At 33.6% G+C, this 26473-nt stretch overlaps 1 protein-coding gene across 1 annotated transcript; it reads right to left on the bottom strand.

The window, feature by feature from the left end:
- Positions 1-105: 105 nt before the first annotated feature.
- Positions 106-12503, bottom strand: LOC138125696 (uncharacterized). Its single transcript, XM_069041146.1, has 19 exons — positions 12320-12503; positions 8481-8590; positions 8131-8401; positions 7889-8081; positions 7725-7839; positions 7431-7677; positions 7233-7379; positions 6955-7182; positions 6665-6901; positions 4817-4990; positions 4576-4768; positions 4415-4529; positions 4120-4366; positions 3920-4066; positions 3641-3868; positions 3316-3588; positions 2330-2389; positions 2182-2279; positions 106-2134 (listed from the first exon to the last, which is right to left on the bottom strand). Exons 3-16 carry the CDS (start codon positions 8290-8292, stop codon positions 3400-3402), a joined length of 2622 nt encoding a protein of 873 aa, XP_068897247.1. The 5' UTR covers positions 8293-8401; positions 8481-8590; positions 12320-12503; the 3' UTR covers positions 106-2134; positions 2182-2279; positions 2330-2389; positions 3316-3399.
- Between the last annotated feature and the right edge of the window lie 13970 nt (positions 12504-26473).

Here is a 26473-nt window from a genome sequence, read left to right on the forward strand (position 1 = left end):
TCACAACTTTTTCGACAATTTAGGATATTGAATTGTCCGATAGTTTATAAAATCTTCCAACTTTGTTCCAAAAATGATTTGAATATTTTCATCAGAACAAAAGTTAACAGGGGGTATAAGTTTTACCATGCAATTCCCTATGGCAACAGTTAAAAAAAATGCACTGTATACCTTTTTGAATTTCAACCACCAATGTGTTCTCTAAGTCCAAAATTTTTAAATTTTTAAATTTTTAAAGATTGCGGTACTATTCCTGTTGCTGAAATTATAAATGGTAAAATCGAAATTTTTTCTAAACACCAAAGATTTCTCATAGCAACGGAGAGTTCTAAATATTTATTAATTTTTGTATTATATGTCTGTGTTATATTATGTGAATTTGGAACAGCTATATCTAAAAGATATGCTTGCTTTTGTTGTTTATTTAAAATAATAATGTCTGGTCTGTTATGCTGAATGTGAATGTCAGTTAAAACTGTACGATCAAAATATAATTTGTAATTGTCATTTTCCAAACAACTTTCTGGTTTATAAATGTAATGCGGTTGTGTATCCTTTAATAAGTTGAATTTAACTGCTAAATTCATGTGTATAATTTTTGCGAATATATCACGACGTTTTTTATATTCGCTTTGAGTCAAAACGGTGCAAGAAGAAATAATGTGTTCAATGGTTCCGCAAATCCTACATTTATCGATGATCGATTGTAAACCGCATATGTGTTTTTTATAATTTCTTGTATTCATAACACGATCTTGTATTGCAAATATAAAACCCTCAGTCTCAGGATGAATATTTGATTTTTTAAGCCATGCATGAGAAGCTTGAATATTAATTTCTGGCTGTTCTAGCTCTTTAAAATATCTCCCATGTAAAGACTTTTGTTTTATATTTGCTATAGTGTCAGGTATATTTGGCTCAACAATATCTGAAATTACATTATCACTTAAATTTAAAGGTGTGTAACCTTTATCCGCTGAAACCAAAGCATTAAAAAAAGTGTTATCACGAGCTCTATTGAGAAAATAATTTTTTAGTGAAGCAATTTGATTGTGTTGTAGAATTTCTAGATTTGAAAAACCCCTACCACCATTTTCGCGTGGTAAATTAAATCTTTCAACAGCAGATTTGGGGTGATGTTTACAAAATTTTGTAAAGAGAACTCTAGTTTGAATATTTATATTCTGTAAATTAGTTTTGGACCATTTTATAACACCAAAAGAATAGGTCAACAATGGAACAGCATATGTATTAACTGCTTTAATTAAATTATTACCGATTAATTTTGATTTTAAAATAGATTTAATTCTTAAATAAAATTGTTTTTCTAAATTTTCTTTTATAATTGAATGTTGAATATGATTTGATTGATTAATACCTAAATATTTATAAAATTCTCCTTTATTTAAATTTTTAATGATTTAATGTTAGTTATTATTAAAATCAAGTTTATTAAGTTTTTTATTGATTTGCAAATTTTTTTTACTTAAACAAGATTTTTATAATCCATAAAAATAAGCTCTATCAAATCAACTAATCTAATGGGAATTGTAGCTTCCCATTTGGAAAAAATATTAATGCCGGCATAACTTTGACAAATTCGTCCCAATTTTTTTTTATATACGTTAAAAGACGCAGAATTTAAAAAACTCGTTGACGTGTTTTTGCATTTTTTTCAAAAATTAATACTGTGCGTTTTATAAATTTTGTGCATTACTAAATCAATTATATCATAAGCCTGTATAATTAATTCAAAAGCTTGTGGGAAGGCTGAACACAAACAAACAAAAATTCTTGTCGAACTTTCTCGTTTAGCAAAACCGCATGAACTCCCAACGCTTTTAGAGCTTTCTAAACAATAGCTGCCAAATTTTGTCTAAAATTAGAGGACGATGAATTTACTCTAAACCTAGTAAATTAAATATGTAATCGAAGGTCCAGATACGCATTTGGACTTAGGGCGATTATTCTCTTAAGCAAGCTTTTAGTTTCTTCGGGGTACTCAGAGATATACATAAAAATCAAACTACTTCCTTTAGAGTGGCCCACATAGATTAAGGAACTTCCCATTTCCGTATCTCTTGCAATCTTCTTCAAAACGGTCCTATCATCATTAACTGCGGTAAGGTCTAAACTGAAAAACTTGTTACTTTCAAACGATTTTACAAATAAAATGCTTACTTGAAGTCGCAGTAATCGCTATCTGTGTATTCGCGAGAATAGCGATTTCCTCGTTGATTACCCAACCAAACGTCGTATCCATAGTTGGCAAGACTGTACTTTGGGAACAGCTATAACAATATGCTTTAAAAATAATTGGAACTCTTACCTAAAGATCTTTGTCCAACAAAAGTTCAAGTGTCACAGTTCATAAAAATTCCAGGAGTGCCTGTAAACGACGAGTGCTCTTAAGTTTTATAAAACGAGTTTTTTTATGCTATTTTTTCTAATTTGCATATTAAATACATGTTTTTTTAATAAATAAAATCAATTTTGGTAAATTAGGGAATTTTGTCACAGTCGGTGACACTTTTAATTTAAAGTGGACCTTTAAACTAAAATCAGTAAAATCACAGAATAAATTCGAAAAACAATATTGTCAGTTTGAAAATAGTCATTTTTTGTTCGACACTGTCAGAATTTGAGAATTTTATTCTATGTGAACGGATTTTGATAAATGTCACAACTTGTCAAAACGAAACGTCAAGATAATTTTAAAGACTTTAAGCGATTTGGAGCTTTTAAGGGGCTCATCGAAAAAAAAACGTTGCATTCAATTCGTTCGTGTGTAAATTGGGCTCTTTGTAGCACCCGTGAGCCATAAAGAGCCCAATTTACACACGATTAAGTGAGTGAAGTGAGTGTTTTTTGTGTATGAAAATGTCTTTTACGCCCAGACGCAGATCAAGGCAGTAAAAGCCGTTAATTGCACAAAAAACAGCTTCACGTACGAAATATAAACAATATTTTTTCCATAATCGCTTTCAGAACTAAATTTTTAAATTCAAATTTTTGTAGGAAATCGACGCAGTAACCATGTATCTAGGTAACTAATAGAAAACAGTGCCTGAGGTGAAATTTCTGTTTTTTTTTTCTTAAGTGTGTGAAATCGCAATTCACGCACTGTTATGTATGGTTTCTATAGTTTCAATCTTACTAACAGTGTAAAAAATATATGTATGAAAGAAAATGACCTACTTCACGCACAGATAATAATTAATAAATTTTTGTAGCAATTATAGAAAAATGAGTGCATTAATAGCTTTGCTAAAGCAGCAAATTAGAAAAATTATGTTTTTCATAATTGATAATTACCCAAAAGTATGTTTTATTTTCATTATTTCTCTAATTAATTCTAGAAGCATTAGCAAATGCAGTATATTAACATAAACTGATAAATCATTCCCCATTTGGCTGGAGATCATCTTTCATAATCCTTCTCATCACTGTATACAAGAACGTTGTTATATTTCTTGCATAGAAGAAGTCATTGTGGTTGAACTGATATTCATCTTCGTCATTATCGACTGGAATTTTTAACATGACCTTTTTCTCACTTCCAAGTTCGTCGTAAATCTTTCTAATGGCCTATAACATTAACAATTGTACCATAATTCCTATAATATGACCGTTACGTTACTCGTTCGGTAGTATAAATATCATTTTTGCCATAAAGCAAATAAGCAGGAACTTTAACTCTTCCCAAGTCATATTCCGGTGGTTCTTCTTGACCATACACTTCAAGATTTTTTGTTCTGCCGTAATCGAATTTTTTAAATTTGCCTGAATTGTACATTTGTCCGAACTGTATTAAGTCGTTTACAGCTGTAGTTACTGGAAAATGACCAAAAAAATTCAACAGATCATCCTAAAAAGTACAATTTCAAAACATTTACGAGTGTCGACGCCCAAAATTTACCGGCTTAAACTGTGAAAGCTTTCCTGATGACAGATACACAATATATTCACAAACGTTTGGCGACCCTGGACAAAGAAACTGAAGTAATTCGTGGGTATTTTGTGGATGTAAGAAAACCGCTTGCATTCCCAACTCTTTTACAGCTTTCTGAAACAAATGGAAGTTATTCTTTACCTAGAGGGACAAGAAGAGAACTTTACTCCGAGCAAAGGTGCCGCACTAAAATAAGTTTCTAAATGTAATTGGGGTTCCAAATATGCTATTGGACAAAGAGCGATTATTCCTTTAACTAAGCTTTGAGCTTCTTCGGGGTACTCAGAAGCGTACATAAAAATTAAGGTAGTACCTTTAGAGTGGCCTACATAGATTATCGAACCTCCCATTCCCGTCTCGTTTGCGATATATTTCAAAACGGTTCTGATATCATCAGCTGCAGCAGTATCTAAACTGAACATTTTGTTAATTTTTGATTGATTTTACAAATGAAACTCTTACTTGAAGTCCCAGTATTTGCTATCCGTGTATTTTAGAGTTTTGTGTCCCCGAGAGTAGGGATTTCCTCTTTGATTACCCAACCAAACGTCGTATCCATCGTCGGCAAGACTGTACGCTAGAAACAACTTCAGTAAAAATTTTGAAAACTATAGGAATTTTACCTAAAGACCTGCGCCCAACAAAAGTCCAAATGTCAGAATCCAACAAAATACCATGTTCCATGTAAATTGGTTGTTTCTTCCCATTACTTCCTGCTTGATTGGATGTAACTCTGAAAAGTGTTAAAATATGACCATCCTCAGTTACTACGGCATGTGATTTCCCTTTGTAACCATTTCTTTCAACCATTTCAAGCTAAAAAATAATTTGATTTTGTCGAAATATATTTTGATCGTATCTTACCGTTGGTGCCCTGACATCAGGATTATGGTAACAATTTCTGCTGACAGCTCTGATGGGATAGTCTTCTAAGTGACTACAAGCATTGTTATCCGAATTTATTAGACTTGTACATATTTTCGAATGAAATATGAAACAAAGTAGAAGTGTTAGTATTACGTACATGTTGCTGCTGTTCTTTTAATTATAAATATCCGTCCAACTCGTAGAGGGGTGCAATTATAGCAAATCTAAAAAAAAAGAATTATTTTACTTGCCATTTTATTCGGAACTAAACTTGTGCAGATTACTTCTATCGGAAACTTTCTTGCATAAAGTCCATTCACTTGCATTATTTGAATTTTGACTGACTTACCACTGAAATTTGTACGCGAAACGTTAAGTAAATTCCATGGTAGGAATCATAGCAAAAAAAAAAACAAGTTAGCGACGTTGTTGATTACCTTGTAATCAACATTATGCAGTTTTTTAGAAGAACAATTAATATGAAAATTATGTCAAAATTTACAATTTAATGCACACTCTATACCTACTGTTAATTTTTTTTTTGTTACAGTTAACAATATTATAATATGTACCTACTGTCCATTATAGACAAATATTGTATGTTGGAATAAAGTTATTATTATTATTAACAATAATTATGTGTATCATAATAATGTATCATAATTTATGAATGAAAACTTTTATAATTGCGTTAAAAAATGACACGCCACGGCACTTTTTTAACGCAAATGCGGGAAAAAATGAACCACTATGGCACTTTTTCTAATACTTTTGGACCGATTCAAAAATCATATATTTTATGAACGCAAATGAATGAGAAAACCTGGGCATTTAATAACGGACGCTAAAAAAATGTTGAATGCAACTCATTGGTAAAGTATCTTTTTTGCATATCGTAATGAAAGTGGCACATTTTTACACGCAAAATCGTAGTGAAAGTGGCACTTTTTTACACGAAAAACCGTAGTGAAAGTAGTACTTTTTTGCATAATTTTTTCCATCTGCTTGGAGATGATTGTCAAGCATTTTAGATCAAATTTCTCAACTTACATTGATATGTAAAAAATAGTGTGTACAACACGTTATCAAAGTCTCTTGTTTTCACTTATTTGCTTGATTATCTCGGGCTACGCCCTCGTTAATAAATCTGCAAATTCGTGAAAAAAAGTATGACTTTCATAACTAGTTGTACAAATAACTATTTTTTACTCGCTTTGCTGGCGCGGCAAATTTTCCTTCTTCTCTTAAAAAAATATTACTTTACTCACTTGTTACATAAGTATTTTATACAGTGAGCGACAAAAGTATGGAATAAATTCTTTAAAAATTAAACAAAATTTTTTTCAAAAAAATTTTTGGACGGGTCAATTTTAGTTTATAAAAATATTCATTTCAAAAATAGTCATTTGTTTTCGAGTGATACGTCAGCGTTTTTTTTCTTAATTTTTCTTTATTCTGATAGCCCTTTTAATTGTCTAAATGACAGTATAAAAATTTTGTTACCTTACATAAGGAAATTTTTGAGAAAAAAAAATGAAGTTGGAGAAAATAAATGTTATCACTAATAATTTCATTACCGCACTCATTGAAATAAGGAGGCTATTACACTTCTAAAATGACTGCGATATGGTATAATTTATCTCACGGTGATAGATAAAGAAACTTGCACCCTCAGAAAATAATATATAATTTAAAACCAAATGCAAATTTGAATATAATTTTTTTTAAGACTTCGCTCTTCGGAGAATTTTCCGGTTTCCACTGGATTTTAGCTAAGACTTAGGTTACGAGGGAAATACTCAGTAATTCTCATTAAAATTCGTCATTTTTGTTTTAATTATCTCAATCAGAAGTTCCCAAAACATTGGCAAATAAATCATATAAACCGATAAGCCATTCCCCATTTGGCTGCATATCCTCTTTCATAATCTTCCTCATCTCTGCGTACAAAACCGTCGTTATATTTTCAGCGTAAAAGAAGTCATTGTGGTTAAACTGGTGCTCTTCTTCGTCGTTATCCACTGGGATTTTTAACATGACTTTTGTCTCACTTCCAAGCTCATCAAAAAGCCTTTGAATGGCCTGCAGCAGAAATTTGTGTACCATTGGACTCAAAATATGACACGATACATTACTTTCTTGGAAGTAAAAACATCGTTTTTCCCATAAAGCAAATAAGTAGGAACTTTAACTCGTCCCAAATCATACTCTGGTGGTTCGTCTTGACCGTACACTTCAAAATTTTTTCTTCTCCCATAATCGAATTTTTGGAATTTGCCTGAATTGTGTAATTGGCTGAAATGGATTAAATCATTTAGAGCTGCGATTGAGGGAAAATGACCAAAAAAATTCAATAGATCATCCTAAAAGGCGCCATTTCAAATTAGTTTAAAATGTCGATGATATAATTTACTGGCATAAACTGTAAAAGCTCTCCTGAGGTCTGATATATAATAAATTCACAAACGTGTGGCATGGCTGAACAAAGTACTAGAAAAAATTCTTGTCTATCTTTCCAGTTTAAGAAAAGCGCTTGAACTCCAATCGCTTTTAGAGCTTTCTGAAACATACACGCAACATTTTGTGTGGAATTAGAGGAAGATGAATTTACTCCGATCGTAGGTGTCACAGTAAAATACAATTTACTAGGTAATCGAGGGTCCATATACGCAATTGGACTTAGGGCAATTATTCCCTTAAGCAAGCTTTCGGTTTCTTCGGGGTACTCAGAAGCGTACATGAAGATCAAGGTAGTTCCTTTAGAGTGGCCTACATAGATTATGGAACCTCCCATTTCCGTCTCGTGTGCGATATACTTCAAAACGCTCCTAACATCATTAACTGCGGTAATATCTAAACTAAAAGACTCCTTGCTTTGAATTGATTTTACAAATGAAATACTTACTTGAAGTCCCAGTATTCGCTATCTGTGTATTTGAGATACTCGTGTTCGCGAGAATAGCGATTTCCTCGTTGATTACCCAACCAAACGTCGTATCCATCATCGACAAGACTGTACGCTGGAAACAGATTTAATAATATGTTTTAAAAAATAATTGTAACTTTTACCTAAAGATCTTTGTCCAACAAAAGTCCATGTGTCACAGTTCAAAAAAATTCCATGTTCCACATAGACCGGTTGTTTTTTCTCATTACTTCCTTCTAGACTGGATGTCAGTCTGAAAACTGTCAAAATGTAACCATCCTCAGTTACAACATTATGTGACTCCATCTCGTAACCATTTCTTTCGACCATTTCAGGCTAAAAAAATATTCGCTTTTGACTGAAATCTCTCTTGACCGTATTTCACCGTTGCTGCTGTTACATCAGGATTGTAATAACAGTTTTCACTGATAGACTTAAAAGGATAGTCATGCAGATCTCTGCAGGCATTATTATCCAGATTTATTAGATTTGAGGTACATATTTGATAAAACGTGGGGCACAGTAGAAGTGTCAGTACTAGATACATGTTGCTGATACTTGTGTCAAGCACCGAGGAGTTTGTTAAAACGCAGTGAATTCACGGAAACGCTTCCAGTGTCAATTCATTCAAATCTTAGCCGTGAGGTGGATGAAATCTTAAAAATAAATTTCTGTTAACAATTTGGCATTATGGAAATTTGTCATGGCAGTTTTAATTTAAACTGTTAAACTTACATCGTGCATGGGCATTGTGTTGTTGAGTACTCCTCCAAGCAGTTTATTTGAATATTCAATATTCTAAGCGAGACAAGACGAATTTCCAATTTTATTTAAGATAGATTGAACTAAAAATTAAAATATTAGTACCATTAAAAGACAAGGAGTGTCGTTGTTTTTCCAGTAAAATTTTCCGTCTTGAGGATTAACAGTTTCAATGCTACTATCAATTGATGAATATTTTTTCCATGATCATTGGATTTTAGTGGTTTTTGCACACTGCAAAGATGGCAATTGAGTCACTAGTGAGGAAACAATATTTTCTCACTAGTGAGCAAAGTGAATGTTTTGATAGCTTGTGGATAGAGGGCGCCAAACACGTTGTACTAAAAGTTTCTTTAATCTGTTTTTTAAAGACTTTCTGAATATTAGTAACTAAAGCTTGTCTTATTTTTGACTTATTTAAATTTGTAACCTGTTATTTAGATTTTAATTGACGAAAAAACGTGAAATTACTTGGGGTAAACTTCTGGAAAAATTCATTACGTTACTTTACGTTAATATAACTTCATTTTTTACTTTTGTCATGTTTCTGTCATTTTGATTTATTTACATTGAAAAGTAGAGATTTGCGGCACAATTCAAAAACTGACTGCGTGACCGACACAGAAAAGTTTAATTTTTGAATGTCAGTCATGATGACAGTAAAAGGTGGTTTACGGAGATCTTGTTGAAGAGACAGAAAAATGCTGCCAGAAATTTCGATTCCGCGACTCTATTTTATGATCATGGGAAAAATCAGATTCAACGCGCATGAGCAAACGCGCATTTAATCACTCGTCGGATGGGGTTCTCGCCTTCGGCTCGGACGCCCAACTTCCGTACTCGCGATTAAATGCACTACTTTGCTTACTTGTATTGAAAATAGCTATTTATTTATAAGTCAACTCCTGCCAAGGCAGGCACAGTAAATTACGAAGGGTTTAATTATTATGTAAATTAATACTACCTATTATTAAATTCTAACGATACAAAAAGAGTACATATTTCTTTGAGAAAATATTGTAATTAAAGCGCTATTGTAGGTCTTGATATATCTACCTAATTCAATTCTTGAATGAATACATCTTGTTTCCGTTACATCATAAATTTTATATGCCTAGACTAAACGTGGTAAGTTGTTAGCAGTTGGTACAATAATTAAAATTAACAGACAACTAAATTTAGACATTATTGCGGTCAGTTTATATCCTGAAATATTTATTGATTAAATGTTTGTTTTGATGCCGTAGAATGAACCATTATTTCGTACTTGTAAACCAATACCTGGCTAGACTTTCCGATGTACTATTTAGTTTTCGTTTATTAAATGCGGAAAATTAGTTGGAATATGAAAATAAACGATCTCAAAGTAGGTTTTAAATATACAAAACCTCTTTATCAGAAATAATGTACCAGTTTTTTGAACTTAATTCAATCGAAATTAACTGCTTCTTTACATTAAACATAAGGTTTATTACAACACACTCTTTTATTGGCTAAAATTGGCACAACCAATACAAACCAAGTGCATCCTTCTTCTCTCTGTTGAAATCACGTTGTAGAATTTTCGATGCAATTTTCGCTCCCTTAATAATCTTGTAGGATTGGGAAAATAAATAAATATTGTCAGATGTAATTATCATTTAATAGTGAGCTAGTTATGATTTGGTTTGACGTTTGTAACGGTTTGTTTGATTACACTGTAAACACCCGTGCACGTGTTCTTCTAATTTGCTTCAGAGGAAAATAAACCAGATTGCATTTTGATTATAAAAAAGTTCACCTTCATCTTTTACTTACCTACAAAATTATCGAGTTTAGCGCACTATCCCTCCGCCACCCGGCGGCACGGCAATTTTGCCGGAGTACATACACTATTACGGATATTACTATCAAGTAATAGTGCAGTGCTTATCAACATAATTCCCGGCGTCTCGCCTCCGCATTTTGACTTTGTTGTGTATAATGTTCTGTGTCAATGTTAAGGAATTTCCTCACGATATGACATGAGTATAATAATACACCTTTTTGAATTTCAACCACCAATGTGTTCTCCAAGTCCAAAATTTTTAAATTTTTAAAAAGAGATTGCGCTATTAATATGAATTTCATTAATGTTAATTAATGTTAGGTATGCTAAAAAAATCGAGAAATTAATTTGCAATAATTATTAGGGATCCAATTATTAATAGGTGACTCATATGTATTTTGTAGTGAATTGATTTTGATAGAAGAATCTACTTTAGAAATTTTTTAACTCAATTATTTAACTGAAGTTATAAATATTCATGTTGTTTGTTTGCTTTAACATATTATTCATTTTTGTTGGCTTCAATTCAGAAAATACTTGAGATAAAAAAATTTCCAAAGACAACAACTTATTCCTCAACTTCGGTCTCAATTAGAAACTTATTAAAACTTTTGTAAAATTCATTTCATAATGATAATACATTAATTTTCCAGAATTTTCAATTAAAATGATAATAGAAAATTAACAGAAACGATTCAATGAAGCAATAATAAAAAAATAATTAATATTCGTATCCAAATAAATTAACCTACTCACACAAAAAAAATGGACAAGTTGATTACTTATTTTTGAGCGCATTAACCATCCCTTCCAGATCATCATATTCTAATTTTCCTCCATATGCATGTTCCTTCCTTTTAAGGCGAAAATGCTTTGAAATAAATTATTTTTAAGTTAAATTCATTCATGTGAAAGTTGTTACAGCTTCACTTTATTTATTTTCTATAGTATAATTTTGGTTTTAGATCCAAAATAATTTCGTGGTTAAAAATTTGATTTTCTTCAAGCGGTCGAAAATCGCGCCTTTGTGTATCTTCATAGAGATGGTTAAAGTGTCCTAGGGGTAGAAGTGTCCATAAGCGGCTCGATCGAGTCAAATGTAAGGTGACTTCAAGCATTTGCCACGATTTATTTTTCAATTAGACGAAATATTTAATAATTAAATTATCCCCATTAAAATAAAGCCTCTAAAAAATGGAAATAATGAAATTATTATCCAATATTTAACCGGTTCCACCGTGGTTAAAAACGAGCCGGCCGTTGTGGGCGTGTCCATGAATGTCAGATCAGATGTCAAATGTCTAAAATAGCGCAAGATTGTCCTTCAGTGTTAATAAGTAAACAGTTGTAATCGTTTGCTATTTACGTTTTAATAATGTTTCCTATATTTAGCGAATATACAGAGTGATTAATGTTAGAAACTTTCTAATTTCCCAAAATCATATTAATATAAAAATTGGTAGGACTATAATCCGCTGCTTCAAGTTCCAACAAGATGGTGACACTTCCAGCAATATCAGAAATCGACGCCATCTTTGTTTTTTTAATGGAAAGCCCGCATTTTGATTTCAAATTTGGATTTTGGTTTGGTTTACTTATAAAACTAATCAGATTATTTTCACCTGTGCTTATTAGTTCCTACAATTCTTTTTTGACATTTTGTAAATTCCTCTTTCGATCTGAGTTAGATCCGTACGCAACACCATTCCGTTCTGGAGCTGCTTCCCTAAATTAATTTTTAATATCAAGTCATTAAATCAACACACTATCCTAAAGCATTTCTTACAAACAGAACAATTAACCGTCATGTGTGCTTCAGCCATTCTGTCACAACACACGCACACGTCTTCATGTCAAGCACCTGTTAAAGACAAATTAAAAAAGGATAAAGTGGGAACGCTAGAGGCTATCGCAGCTACTTAAAAAAATACACAAACAAACGAAAAATGTTTCAATAGCTAGGCTCTATGAGTGAAGCGATAAATAGAGTGTTATGGAAACTTACGTCTTTGTTAATTGTCAATACAAAATTCACACCAATAGATTGATAAGATTCTGCTCATTACACTGAACAAAAGTTTTATAACAATTCAAAACTTTAACAATAAAATCATTAAAATGTTGAAGAGGATCTCATCAGCGCGCACAGTATGTGCTTCAGGTACTGGTAATAATCGTTTAATCATTAAATCATTTAATTTCAAATCGTTATAACTTGTGGAATTTTTACGTCACTGATACTATTGTAAAGATCATTTTATTTAAATACGGAAATATACATATCGTTAAAAAAAAACTGAATAACGTTTCTCCGGAGGCCACCCATTCAAACACTCAGCACTCCGCTGTTGCTTAACTTCAGTGATCGAACGATGGTAGTATTTTCATTCTAGTTGGGGGGCCATATTATTACATTATTTTTATTAATGTTTTTATGATCTTTATGATTTGAGGTATACATACTTTCTAACATCAAATTGCTTATTTAGAAAGTATATGTGTTTTGAAAGTAGAAATGTATTTTCGTATTCATCCTTTTTTCAGTGAGTTTTAAATTCTTCAGGAAATAGTCTATTAAAATACCCTGCGTGTATTTCAAGCTGTCAATAATTTTCACGAGTGGATGAATGTTTGACATGCACTTAGACATGGTACTACTGAAAATCACACGTCTGGAATAAGATCCAATAGAAAACTTGCACGACAAACATTTCCTGGAAATTTTCAGCATTTTAGAAAATTGCTAAATGGAAAAAATCTCAGTGGAAAAATCGAACGTTGCAAGTTTGATATTTACAATACATACGAGTATTATGTCGTCAAGTAATTACTTTCTCTTGACGTGCGATTTTCTTATCGAATCCCCCACGTGCATCTGAATTAATTTTACTAGGTTTTCCTCGCGTGGAAAAATTCTCGAAAATAATTCATGCACTAAGGAGATTTATCACTAATAATTTATTGTTTAAAACCTATTGGGCCGTATCACGACACCGTTATTAAAGTTGCCGTTAACTAAAGTCGTAATAAAAGTAAACATAAAACGATATAGGTTTACGCAATTATAACCTGCTAGAAAGAGATGAATTCGTCACCGTGGTAATTAAAGTCATTATTAAATTTAATGAGGGTGTCGTGATACGGACCATTGTCATTTAAGTATATTTATCTACGATCGTGTAAAAAGTAAGCACTTTTTGCAGTAAAAATCGTTGTCAAAGTTGACGTTTACTGAAACTGACGGAATCGTGCCATAAAACTTTTAGAGCACGCTTTTATGGCACAGAACTGTCAGAATACAACAATACAATTTCTTGGTAACATTGTTTAGAAGTAGGTTGCTAAACGACGTGGTTCTCAAACGACTTTGGTTATTCATAAAATATAGAATCAATGATAATTATTTTATAGAAATTTATGTTGTAGATAAAATGTAAGACATACGTGTAAAATGTTCCTTTGTTGCACTCACATCCTCCCTCGTACCTCGATCGTATTTTAAACCCGTTCGTGTAATAAAGGATAACTTTTTACACTTATATCTTAAATAACTATTATAACAAATGTCTCTATATTCCTAACTAATACTGCAGTACCTTTAGTGATCAACAAGAAAACAAATCCAGAGTGCTACCTCATCTTTTCTTTTGTTTTATCGAAACGTTTGTCTCTTTTGAATGTACCAAAATAATACTTGCTATGCACAGTCGTTTTATTGGTTGCCTATTCACCGTTTTGGAAGTAACATAAAAAAAATTCTTTCTTTTCAAAGGTAAATCCTATTTTATCACTTATTCTCACATAATTGTTGCTTACAATTAGAGTAAACGTCTGTAAGGTTTGTCAACATCTAAAAGTTGTTTTCAACAGCGCATCGTTGACATTTCTTTGACATTTGCGTGAAAAATCTGTTTACCAGTGGCGTCGCGTTTGGCAATAAAGCTGGTAAATTACCCATTCTTATGAATATAAAATTGTGTTCTTTTTTATTTTATAATTTTTCTCCATTATCAGATAATAATAATAAAATGCACAATTACGTCTAAAATTCATGAGGTATGATTTATTATAAAGTAGCGGTTGAGACCACAAATTATCTACGCCCATGCATTGAATGCTTATTTGTACAGAATTCCACCGATAATTTGCAACACCTGCTCTGATTTGTTGTTTTCTTTTGGATCACTTTGTATTTGCACATCAAACATTCATTTTTGTGGAAGAAAAAAAAATAAATTAAGTAGTCAGCTTTGTTAGTTAAATATTTTTCATTAAAATTTTACAATTAATTCATGTCCGTCTACAGATTTCTAGCTTGCCTTCTATGAACAGAACAAAAGATCGCTGTTTCAAGTCCAAGTATTCATTACAGATTTCGTTACTCGGACAGTTCTCCAACAATCGTTTCGAAACTCACCGGTTAGATGGCGACATCACTGAGCGTAGTTACTAGATGGATAATTTACTTACGTGACAATAAAGGCTTTTTAATTTGTGACTGGTCAACACAATATTTGGTGCTAACGTCAAAAGTGACAGTTGCTTGGTTTTTAATAATAGTAAGAATAAGAAACATTATAATTACATAATTGGTAACATTTCATTACCTACAGAACAAATACATATTACATATTGTAGGTATTATGTCAAATTTGACATGAAGAGTATTTGCATGTCAAATTATGGCATTGACTTGTCGTTACTATGATAAATTAAATTGCACATCTACATAATAGTCACTATAGTGTACTCGTAGACAATTAATGAAGCGGCATTGAACTCGTTTAATGTTTTTCTTTTGAACATTCATTATTCATTTAATTCCACTACCGAATCCTGAAAAAATATCGATTTTAGATTATCTGGTACATATATTCGAGCGCAAAAAACTCTATTCAGGGAATTAATCTTGCAAAATTCGCTTAAGCCTCATCGTCAATTCAAATAAGTTGAATGATTCGGTTCGGTGAAGTTATATTGTCGATATTACATTAATAAGCTCTTACGGCACGGGTATAGGTAATGCAGGGTGACAGAGACAACCGGTAAATTCCGGAGAAACGGCAGCTATTAAAGCTCTCCATCTCCATAAGCGTACATGTTTTAATTAAGTTTGCTGGCAGTTTCACCTTTGCATATTAATCCAATACTTGTATCGGTGACAACAACAATTTCTCATGTACAAAGCCAACGAAATTGAACTGTCTACTAGAAGAACAATGAATTTGTTGTGCTCACACATCCACGCCGTCGCTAATAGAAACTCCATTTATCTCAATAAAGTAATGTGACTCCCCAGACCGATACGGTGCTAATTCAGGTCATCCAGCGCAGACATTTCCACACACAACAAATGCATTTGCATGTATCCCCGTGGTTGGAGGCACCGCCACCGACTGCAGACGCTTTATATTCAAATGAGGATATCGCTTTGCCCTTTGAGGGTTTAGAGAGAAGCGAAAACGATCTGTATTTTATCAGTGCTGCAGTTTTCTTATGCCGATGTAAGATTCTGAAAGTTTCCATATTTGGATGTGGAATATATTTAGAGAAGAGAAAAAAGGCGTTCCGCTCTGCAACACGTTCTTTGTGTGGCTTACTTCTGTTTAAGCCGGCATGTGTGGGAAATACCGCGGATAAATAAAGCTGCAGGTAAATATGCAAAGGTTTTGCGAAAAAATGAGGATTGAGAGAGGAAAGACGTCTGTAATAAACGTTTCGGAATGTACAACATAAAGGAAAAATGTGGAAGAATTGTAAGAAGGCGGCTTTGTGGAAATACAATTTTTACCGGTGTCTGCTGGACGAAAAAAAATTTCGTAACGAAACGTACTAAAATGAACTGTAAAATGCATCACAAAGTTAGTGGAATTAATTTCGTCGTTTGTAAGTTAGAATTGAGATTATAATTAGATTTGCTGAAATGAGTAATGTTCTGATGTAGTGTTTATAATGTTATTTAATGACTCATTTCATAAATTAACTACATATTGTTATAATCACAAGTGGCGTGTTTAAATTTAAATATACGCTCATTCAAAATAGTGTTATAATACTTACAATTTCTACATCGAATGTTCATTTAAATTTCTCCTCAAAGGTGGCGTTGAAGAGTCGATTGTGAACGCACCACGAATTATAGATCACGGATCAGCTGTATAAATCTAAGATCACTTTTTGCGTTGTCTGTGTTTTTAATCTGTATACTGATGAATGGTGCGTTCACAATTGGATCTTCAACGCCAACTTTGAGGAGAAAATTAAATGAACGCCCGATACAATAGTATACAGTGTGAAAGTAGAATCTGGAACCAGTTCGATAAAATCGAATGTCAAACTTATTTTTGCAAAACGTGCATTTTTTAGACCATTGCCCTTTCTCGATTCTTTTAATTTTCATGCTACGACGTTACCGACAATGTTTTTAAATGACAGCCATATTTTGGACTTCCGAATTCGTCCGTATGTCAAAGGGAGATTGACGTTGACAGTTTTTAACATATACCGGATCTCCCACTACTCTTTCCATGGGACTTAACGGTTTTGACATATAGAATAAGATGAAAGGGAGTCTTCTTCGAGTTCCACTAGAACCAAATGGAGCTTCACTTGTGATGCGATGATTCGATAAGTTGATAAGACAATAGATGAGACACAAGACCACACCAACGGAGCTACAGATGATAACAAGGATCCAATTGGACAGTTTTGCAGTACAATACGTTTTCTTCTGGCAAACAAAAAAATTACTGTTTCCGAAAATAACTTTTTTTCTTCAACTGTAATTTCTAAAAGGAGGCGGAAAAAGGCACCAAAGGATCCTAACACATGAGAAAATAATCAAACGGCTTTAGTCCTTTATCGTTTCAAAATCTTGGAATAAATTCTTTATCGCGAAGTATGTGCTCGATCTTCTTGCATTTACCGATTGGGGAAACGTGCTCTCGCCAAGGCGAACTATTATAAAATTTACAGTCATTATAAAACATTTTCATTCATTATTTGTGTCTTAGAGTCTAGAGTTCGGGAAGCTACCGCCAGTGTCCGTCGCACTCAATTAACTGTTGTCCGGCGTAAGAGCGCAAAATTAGCCGCGTCACCCCCAAGGTGGCCAGTGACCAAACTAGGCCAGCTGACACGTGAAAAGTGGTGCCCTTTAGACCTGTTACAACCTTTTTTTCCCTTTATTTTCAACCACCGGGGTGGACCAGGCTGATCTATGAGATTCCAGGGCTATTGCGTCGGGTTCAATTTAATTGGGGAAACAAGTCAAATCCAAATCGGATCGTATAGTCTGCACCTCAAACTCGTATAATGCCCCAGAAACTTCTGTATTTGCCCAGCTTAGTCATTTATTCATGAGTCAGGTCTCAATTCGCCGGGTGCGAGTCAAATCTACTTGAGTCAAATGTCTGTTATTAAATTCATTTATTTATTTCTACCATTTGTTGGGACCAAGCACCACTAGAAACGATTTCAATAAAATTTAAGTGAAGTGTGTTCAATCGTTTTAATTTCATTTTTAAATCCTCTCGTAGAACCAAATTAAACAAAATTATAAATAAAACACAACGTAGGGTAAATAAACATTTCTTTTCTCATTATTTTTCCGCAAAAATATCATCTCAGGGAATGCGGCAACCAACAATACACCAAATAAGGGAGGAAAGTTTCCTAGAGGAGGAACCAAGGAAGTCGAAACGTTTCAATACTGGACCATTTGAAAAACGTTTGAATAGAGGAATTTTACTGTATGGATACTTTCTCCATTTGTCTTTTCTTATTTTGATTCTTCTTTTCTTGCCTCTTTTTCGGTTCAGATTTATTGTTTACAAGGTCATCTTTCTTTTCTTCTATGTAGTTTCGTTAGTCTTCTCTGTTTGTACATATTTAAATTTTCATAACAATATCAAATTGAAAAATCGGAAACTCTAAACAAATTATTGTCATTTTTAGGTCTATTTTTAGTGATATACAGGGTGTTTCAAAATTGAGGAATTCCGAATTCAGAGCGTGGTAGGGAAGGACCCAGTGGAGGTCGTAAATACTTAGAAAAAAATTCGCTCTTCCTGAAGAAGATACCTATAAGCACTATTCTAGCTACGTTCCCGTTTCATTTTTAAGATAAATTACAAAAATTTTAGATTTTTTTACTCCAAAGTAAAGCTATTCTTCAAAAAATTGTTTTACGTTATTATTTTCCACAATCATCTACACCATAAATAACAATAAACACTGAACTTCTCAGCCTGTATTTGAAGAAAACGCAGTTCAAAGAATGCACCTTCAGATCAATGTATCTTTGTGGGGGGAGTCCCGATTTTTTTTAATTTCCATATTTGGACCACTGAAGTGATCCCCTACAACGCTCTGAATTCGGAATTCGCGAATTTTGAGACACCTCTAGGACTGTAAATTTAATTTATCTCGTTTGTTCGCGTCTTCATTTTTCTCATGCTAAGATTAAAATATTAATGTATTGTTCTCATTTCTTTTGATTCTTGTTTTGAATTTTCTTTTCATTATGCTTATTTCGGTGCAGACCACTTTGTTCAAAAAATACTTATTCTGAAATAGTTCACTCTCTTAAACTCCTACTTTCCTGACTCATTCAGCTTTTCCGATATATGTTTAGATTCCCTACACTCAAGAATGTTTTTACTAAAATACATAATATTTTTGATCCATTTAATAACTTCTTATTTTGTTTCTGTAACAAGTTGTTTTTTTTAAAGCTATAAGTTAAACGTTTACCTAAGAATTTATTTTAATAATAGACGACAGCAATTTCATATTAATGAAAAAAATGTGGAAGGAACGACAAACTTTTCCTGGTGTTCCATGAATGTCTTAGACTTAAATTGTTTAACAAAGTTGACCAAGTATGATGACAAACTTCAAACTCCTCAAAGAGCGTCTGCGCCTCAACAATTTGATGCTAGTTACATTAAAGCCACTAGTCTCAACTTGTTTGTTAATTAATTAATAATGAAAAATGCAAAATGCAAAAATATATTTACTTAATTTTAAGACGCACATGTAATGAAATTTTAACTTAAGCAATTGGTAATCGTGAGATAGGAATCTATAAAGTGAAAGAGTTACCAATAGTAATCTGATTCAAACGTATGCGTCAAAGATGGTTTAAAAAATTGGACCAGAAAATGGAATAGGGATGTAGAAACGAGCATTACGAAATTAAATTCTACATTTTATTTTTACATAAACTGGGTGTTATGGAAATCGACGCAAATATGTATTATCTTGTAATAAAATTTAATAATTTGAGTAACCTTCTTTGCAGGAATTGCAGCTGTGCAACATTTACCAATTTTTGGCCACTTTAACTCATACAATCACGATCGAGAGAGGTCCTGGAAATAGAATCAGAAATTTTATACGTTTAGATTTATTTTACTTCTTTTTCTTCATTCTAGGTGATTCATTAGTTAGTAATCCTTGGTAATACTAACCTACCTCAAGTTTCAATGTCACTATTTTCCAATAGAGTTTTTACGAGCGGTGTATGTGCACAGAGGGTATTTTCGCAGCAAACCTATTTTAAATTTCATATTTCTCTTCGATTCCTTACTCAAATTGGTGAGTTTTATTACTGTTGAAATATTCGCGTTCAACTTCTCTTTGGAGCTCCGGTAACGCCAAAGTGTAAATTGTTCTGTTTTGATATATTGCGATCACCTTGAACTTTTCGTCCTGGCCAAGGCCAAGTGAATTTCTCCAAGGAAAGTGAGCCAGCCTCGCCACTGCATAACCACTCATCACTCTAACAAATTGGCAATTTTTATGCAGAAACGTACTCAGCAATCTGTCTTTTGCGAAATGATCATCTCCTACAGGGAATTTCATTTGAGGCCATTATTTATTTCTTTGGGTGGTAAACTTTCGTTATTTGTTATTTCCAGTGACGTTCCGGAATATATTCGACTGTTTATTTTATTTCATTGTGTTTTTAAGGCAGCCGAGATCATAGAACGTATTTTCCTAGCAAATACCAGTTAAACCTTCGGAGACACGAACACAAAACGTATGCTCTGTCTGGGGGATGGAGAAGTGCATCCGGATGTACGAGGAGTAGGAGTTTCAGGCGCATCTGTGCCATAAAGGATAATATTTCCGCAAAGTGCACAGTTCCGATGGGTTCCCAGCAGGTATCGATACATTTTCAGTCAACTAAGCCCCGAGTAAATAAGATTTATCTCGTAACAGTCGTTTTTTGTGTACGTGTTTTAAAGGCTGTTTGGACAAGCTCTGAATTTGTCATGATAACTACAGAACAATTTATCAACTGACCAGAGTTGTAAATTAAATTTTAATACTTTTGGATAATTTTTAATTTTAAACGGTAATTTTACGTACTCACAAGCGGACGAAAAGTAACTCTTTTTCGGCCGCTGACCGTGGCGCCATCCGAAAAAACCGATAATTGTCCACATATTGTCACCATAAATTATGTAAATAAATTTCTAGTTTTGTTTACAAATACTATAAAAAATTGTTAAAATGTATTAATAAATTGATCTATGTATTTGAAAAAGGTTGATGCAAAATAAATTTGTAATTTTTCCAATGATGTCTTCTGCTTTGTAGTTTGTGCGGTCGCCTAAAAAATTTAATATGCACCTCTGTCAAACAGTGCCTTTTGTTCTCGCCGGTTTTCAAGCCTCGGCTGCGCCTCGGCCAAAAAACTCAGACTCGCACGAAAAAATGCACTTTTGGCCTTGATACACAAATAACTGTTAATACAACTTTTTTACCTAATTTGGATAATGCAAAAAATGTAAAAACAAAATAAACGCTCGCTGTAATATGTGAGTAATTTTATTGAAAGATTAATTATTGACTTAATTATTGTATACAATAATTTCGATTTGTTTAGTATATTGACGGCTCAGGAAAAAACATCACAGGTAAAAATTTAAATTGGAAACACAAAGAAGATTTTCTCCCTTAATTTTGTTTTGAATTTGTGATGGAAAGAAATACTCAGCAAGTGGGACATTTCACACAATGTTATTGCACATGACGCAGGCAGTAAGAAAAACACTAAAGGTGGACAAAAAATGGATAGAATATTTATATGTATAATTTTTTTAGTGATGAAGCTTGGTTTTATAAGAATATGTGAATTTTCTAAACATGCGATCATAGAATGAAGGAAAAAATGCGAGAATGCGTCAGGTTACATTCGTAAAAAATATGTCATGGGGAAATATTATACGAGCTTACAAAATGTGCTTTTAGTAAATTGTACATTTTCGAAGGTATGTGAGAATCTCTTTCCAACCCAAGACACGGTAAGATCAATGCTGAATGGTACTTATCTCTAGCAAATGCATTTTCGGAGCATCACAATACAAAGAGAGAACTTTCTCGCACCGGCCGGCCCGTGGAAACTCGTTTTTTCCGCTGAAAGATTTATTAGGGTTGGATTTGATGGGCAATATCGGTAATAAATCATCATCAAAGCTTGAAAAAATATTGTAAAATTTCTGGTGTAATGACGGGAGTGCACTTGTAAAAATGCGATCGAATCGAATTCACTGTCGTACTTTAAAAGCAAACAAGTGATAAATCAAGAAAGTCGACGCGATATGGTAATGGTATTCAATTTTTCGCCGCCAGGAGCAGAACCGAAGTGAAAATTGCTGTAGCTCACTTTTTAAGTTGTCTTCGTTGATCCTGCATTAATGGCGGCAAACAGAGTGGGACCACCACTCGTAAACAAAATGAGGAGGCAGATCGAGACAAGAGCACGAAGTCGTCAGGGGGTTGTTTGTGTTGTCCTTATTCCGGTGGAAACTATTGTGTCGTAGGTTTGTTCTTAACAGTATTATCTGTGACGTCGTGGGCGATTCCGGTCATTTACACGACGATTTGCGGTTGCATCGTCGTTTTTGCAAGCGACGACTGTTTGCTTAGGTTTCCTTTGTATGCAAGTTTTTGCAGGGGTGCGAACCGTCGATGAGATAAATATATTTAATTCACGAGAGGGGTTCTCAGGGTGATTATCATGTAAATGTATTCATAAATCTGCCGTGTTGAGATCAATTGATTTCAAGTTATAATAGAGTGGAGGTCTGCCCGCTTCAAACTACTATTCAGATCATAAACTACATATTAAATCGTGATATACCTAAATCATTGTTTCTCACCACTTGGAGGAGGTAGATTTTCACACCGTCATCCCTTACGTAAGGGATAATATCATCCGAGTTATGTCATCCAAGCATTTGAATTAGAACTTAATAGAGCAACTATAGTAAAAACGTTTTAGATGTGAATTGTCAAACTCAAGGTCGCGTAAAACTTGGGATTGAACTGTACGTTGGTGAGAAATTTGTCATAAATTCCAGGCGCAAGTATAAGTGCGCGCCTAGTTACTTTTCCTGGTAGTGCCAACTTAACGACAAGTCCCCAATCCACATCTACAGGGTGTTTTTGAAACGCGTGCAGAAATTTTAATCACGAGCTACTGGCTTCATGTAGAACTCGGAAAAAATATTTAAAAAATTCTATGTTAAAAAATAAAATGACGTATTTTTTGAGCTACAATTTTTTTTATTGCTTTTAGTTTTCTACGTTCTCCTAGAACCTCGTAGGTAAAATTTCGGCACATTTTAAAAATACACCCTTGTATATCATGTTTTATAAAATGTACGCCAATTTTTTTGACATAGAGTTTAAAAAAAAAATTCCGAGTTCTACATGAAGCCAGTAGCTCGTGGTTAAAATTTCTGCACGCATTTCAAAAACACCCTGTATAACGTTCCGCCAATAGTTATAAAAGAAACTACAGAATTTTAACTGTAATTGTACCTACAAAAATAATTTTGAAGCAACAAATTGCTTCGTCTGGTGGAGTTATAAATTGTATTTTAAATTAAGATTACCTTGCGGCTCTTGCGTTATTACAAATCCACCACAATAAAGATGAATTGTATTCGTAGTAACAAAGTTTGGCCCACAATAATTCATGATTTATCATGCTGTAATCTACGAAAATAAGTAGCGGGACTTGGTCTTCATCCAAACCACCTGTTATTGGAAACTATGATAAATGTAGGAGAGATACAATCGTATTTAGTGAATTCTGATTGTCTCAAAACTTGATTTGAAAAATGATACTGAACTAAAAATACACACAAAAAAAAAAAACAGAAGAAAAAATAGTATAATAATTCAGAGTGGAATGTCTTTTTGTGCTTCGCCCAGTTGCCGACCTTGACTTCGTCTCGGTCTTGAATTCCTGGGCTTAGAACAAAAAGACTCACTTCTTCTCTTAATGATATAATCTACTATTGATCGTTCATCGTGACGCTACCTATGAAAAAGTTTATCATCCACCTTTTGCAGCATCAAAGTATCTTCTTCTGCTTCTTTTTATTTGGTAGGTGTAGAGCGTGTTCATTCCAAGAATTCTTTCCATCTCTTTCTTTCATCTTCACAAAGAAAATATTCCAACCGACAAATTAGCTAACCTAACCTGATTGTTTTAAAAAACAGAGTTTTCCAAGAACCGTTTAATGTGTTTATAGAACATCTCTGCATTTTGTACGTGCATGATAAAGACGTGCAAATGCCATTTAATTAATGTAGCATGAAAAATCTGCCTGTAAAGCATAAACAAATCGGTCCAGCGTTCAGTCTCGTCTAAAAATTTAATAGATCGGATTTTTTTACCAAAAACGAAGGAAAACAAAGTTAGTCGAGCTGAAATCCTTTCACAGCCTCCGGTCTCTATTTACGCGGACACCCTCCGATGATTTATTTGATACCACTTTTCGGAAAGTTGTCATATTATTGACGACGTTCTGTTTGATCTTTGATTGGTCGGTATAAGTTTTTCTAGTTGATGAGTTTTCCCGTTATGTAAACAATAGTCCTGCGAGTGGTTATCGATTCGTCCATTCGTTTCCGAAGGTGTGTAACATGTCTGCGCAATCACCCCGAACTATACATAGAAACTTGGCAAACTTATTAGATTTTCTAAATAACTGGCCGGATCTTTGTAAGCAGAGACGTTTACATCGATAAGACAAGCCGTTTGGTCAAACAAGATGTGGACAGTGCATGTTTGCTCTGTTGTAGAGATTAATCGCTCTGACATATTTTGTAAATGTTGCTCGTTCATGCATCTCCGCAAATATAAATCTGGGATTCATCTCCGGGAAATTTAGACGCTTGATTTATCCTCTTAACGAGAGATTGGATTTTGGAAGCGGGACGGACCGGAGAGCGTCAAAATGAATGTAAGAAATTGCTAAGTTATTAATGCCAAGATAACGCCGCCGGCGAGAGCGAAAAGGATAGTTTACCTGAAGGATGAAAACGATCGATCTCTTCTTATGTTCTATTTCATCAGGATTATCGGCTTGTCATAAAGCTCGAACAATTCCCTAACAACAGATTTACTCGACGGTGAATCTTTTCTTCGGCATCAAGACATATTTAAACTCGATCATGTCTATTGCTTTATTATTCTTCATTTCTAAACCCTTCAAGCATGCAACCAGGCTCTTGTTCCTCTAATATTTGTCGATCTTTTACTTTGCACTACATGAAAATGCAATTCTTTACCTTGGAAACAAATGCGAGATATCTAGAAACAGATTTTCTAGTAATGATGTCTTTTATCTCTCAGTTTGATTTAAGTATCTAAAACTCTTTTTCTTATTGCATCTGATGATGTGAGCAATATATTTCCACGCAAGATCCTTTCTCATTGTCTGAAAACACAACGTTCGGTATTTTTTGCACAGGTGAGAAGTGTACAGATAGTTTAATAAAAGCGACGTGCTGGAAGAAAAGTATCACAGTAAGGACTTGAAACATTTTTAATTCGGGAAATTGTCCTGATTCGCAAACGAACAAGCATCCGGAAAAAGCGGGATATGCCAGAAGTTTATGATATGAGATTTGGCATTCTGGCATGGCTGCTTGGAGCATTAACCCCTCGTCTATTCTCTGTGGGTGAAATTTGTCTTTGTAAAAAACTTCAAAGTCCGGTCGGTTGTCGTCCCGGAACCGGAACCGGAGCATTGCTCATATCTACCGGCCACCATTAAACGTTGACAGTCAGAAACGTTCCTCATCCTGTCCAACGCTGTTGTTTGTTTCTCGAAATGTTTAAGCGTGGCGAAATCTCTGCAATTTAAACGTCTGTAAATACTGGAAGAAATTACTTCGGGCGTAAGTGATGACGACAATTATTTAACAATTGTGTCAGTTTTTGTGCGTCTGAGTACATGGTGTTTGCTCTCCAACCGTCTAAAACTGAGTCGTTCTCTGAGCTAAGTGCTGAAGGATAATGATGAATGAAAGTTTGTACCTATATGTAGAGCCTTCAAGTTTCGAGCGTCTAAAGCTTTGCTATAAAAGACATTAAGCGTAGACGTTTTCCGACTTTGACTAATCACCAGGAATTCAGGCGGTTATGGAGGATCTGCGGCGGCTCCATTATGAATAAAACGCATTCTCAGCTTACACAACGGCAGTCCATTTAAAAAATTAAACGAAGTACTCTGCCTTATTTGTGCTGGGCGAGCTTTTCAAACGTTTTATTCGAAACTCTGATAACAATGAAGTTTTAGCAGCGGTTCTTTTATACTCCCAGAACTTTCAAATGTGTCTCCCAGTCGAGCTTCCAGCTACAGGAAAAAAATATCGTTTTTTAAATTTTAATATCTGGAATTGCAACAGTTAGATTGTAGTAATGTGTTATAAATAAGCAGATAGAATCATAAAAATATCATAAAAGACAGTTGACGACGCAGAAATCCGTGCACGTGACTATCATATTGCCTAAGCGAATGGAGTCCTGAACCATTGAAAATAAATAATTTATTTTTTTTAAATTGATTTCCTAAAGGCCTGGCCGATCTCTTGTGCTATTAGCGACATTTTATTTATGTTCCATACGCCTGCTGCAATTTTTCAAAATTGATAATCAAAAAATGTGGAAAACTTCATTTTTTTAAATAGCAACTACCATTTTTCATAGTAGATATAAATGTAAAATTTAATTTTAGGGCCACTTTTATTAACATTGTTTTATTAACATTTGTATGCCTATTTCCAGCCGTTTTAGCGTAATTTAAATTTTTGGATAAAATGTTCTTTTTTTATCAAGCAATTTTTA

Source organism: Tenebrio molitor, chromosome 3, assembly GCF_963966145.1.
Source record: "Tenebrio molitor chromosome 3, icTenMoli1.1, whole genome shotgun sequence".
Taxonomy (NCBI): Eukaryota; Metazoa; Arthropoda; class Insecta; order Coleoptera; family Tenebrionidae; genus Tenebrio; species Tenebrio molitor.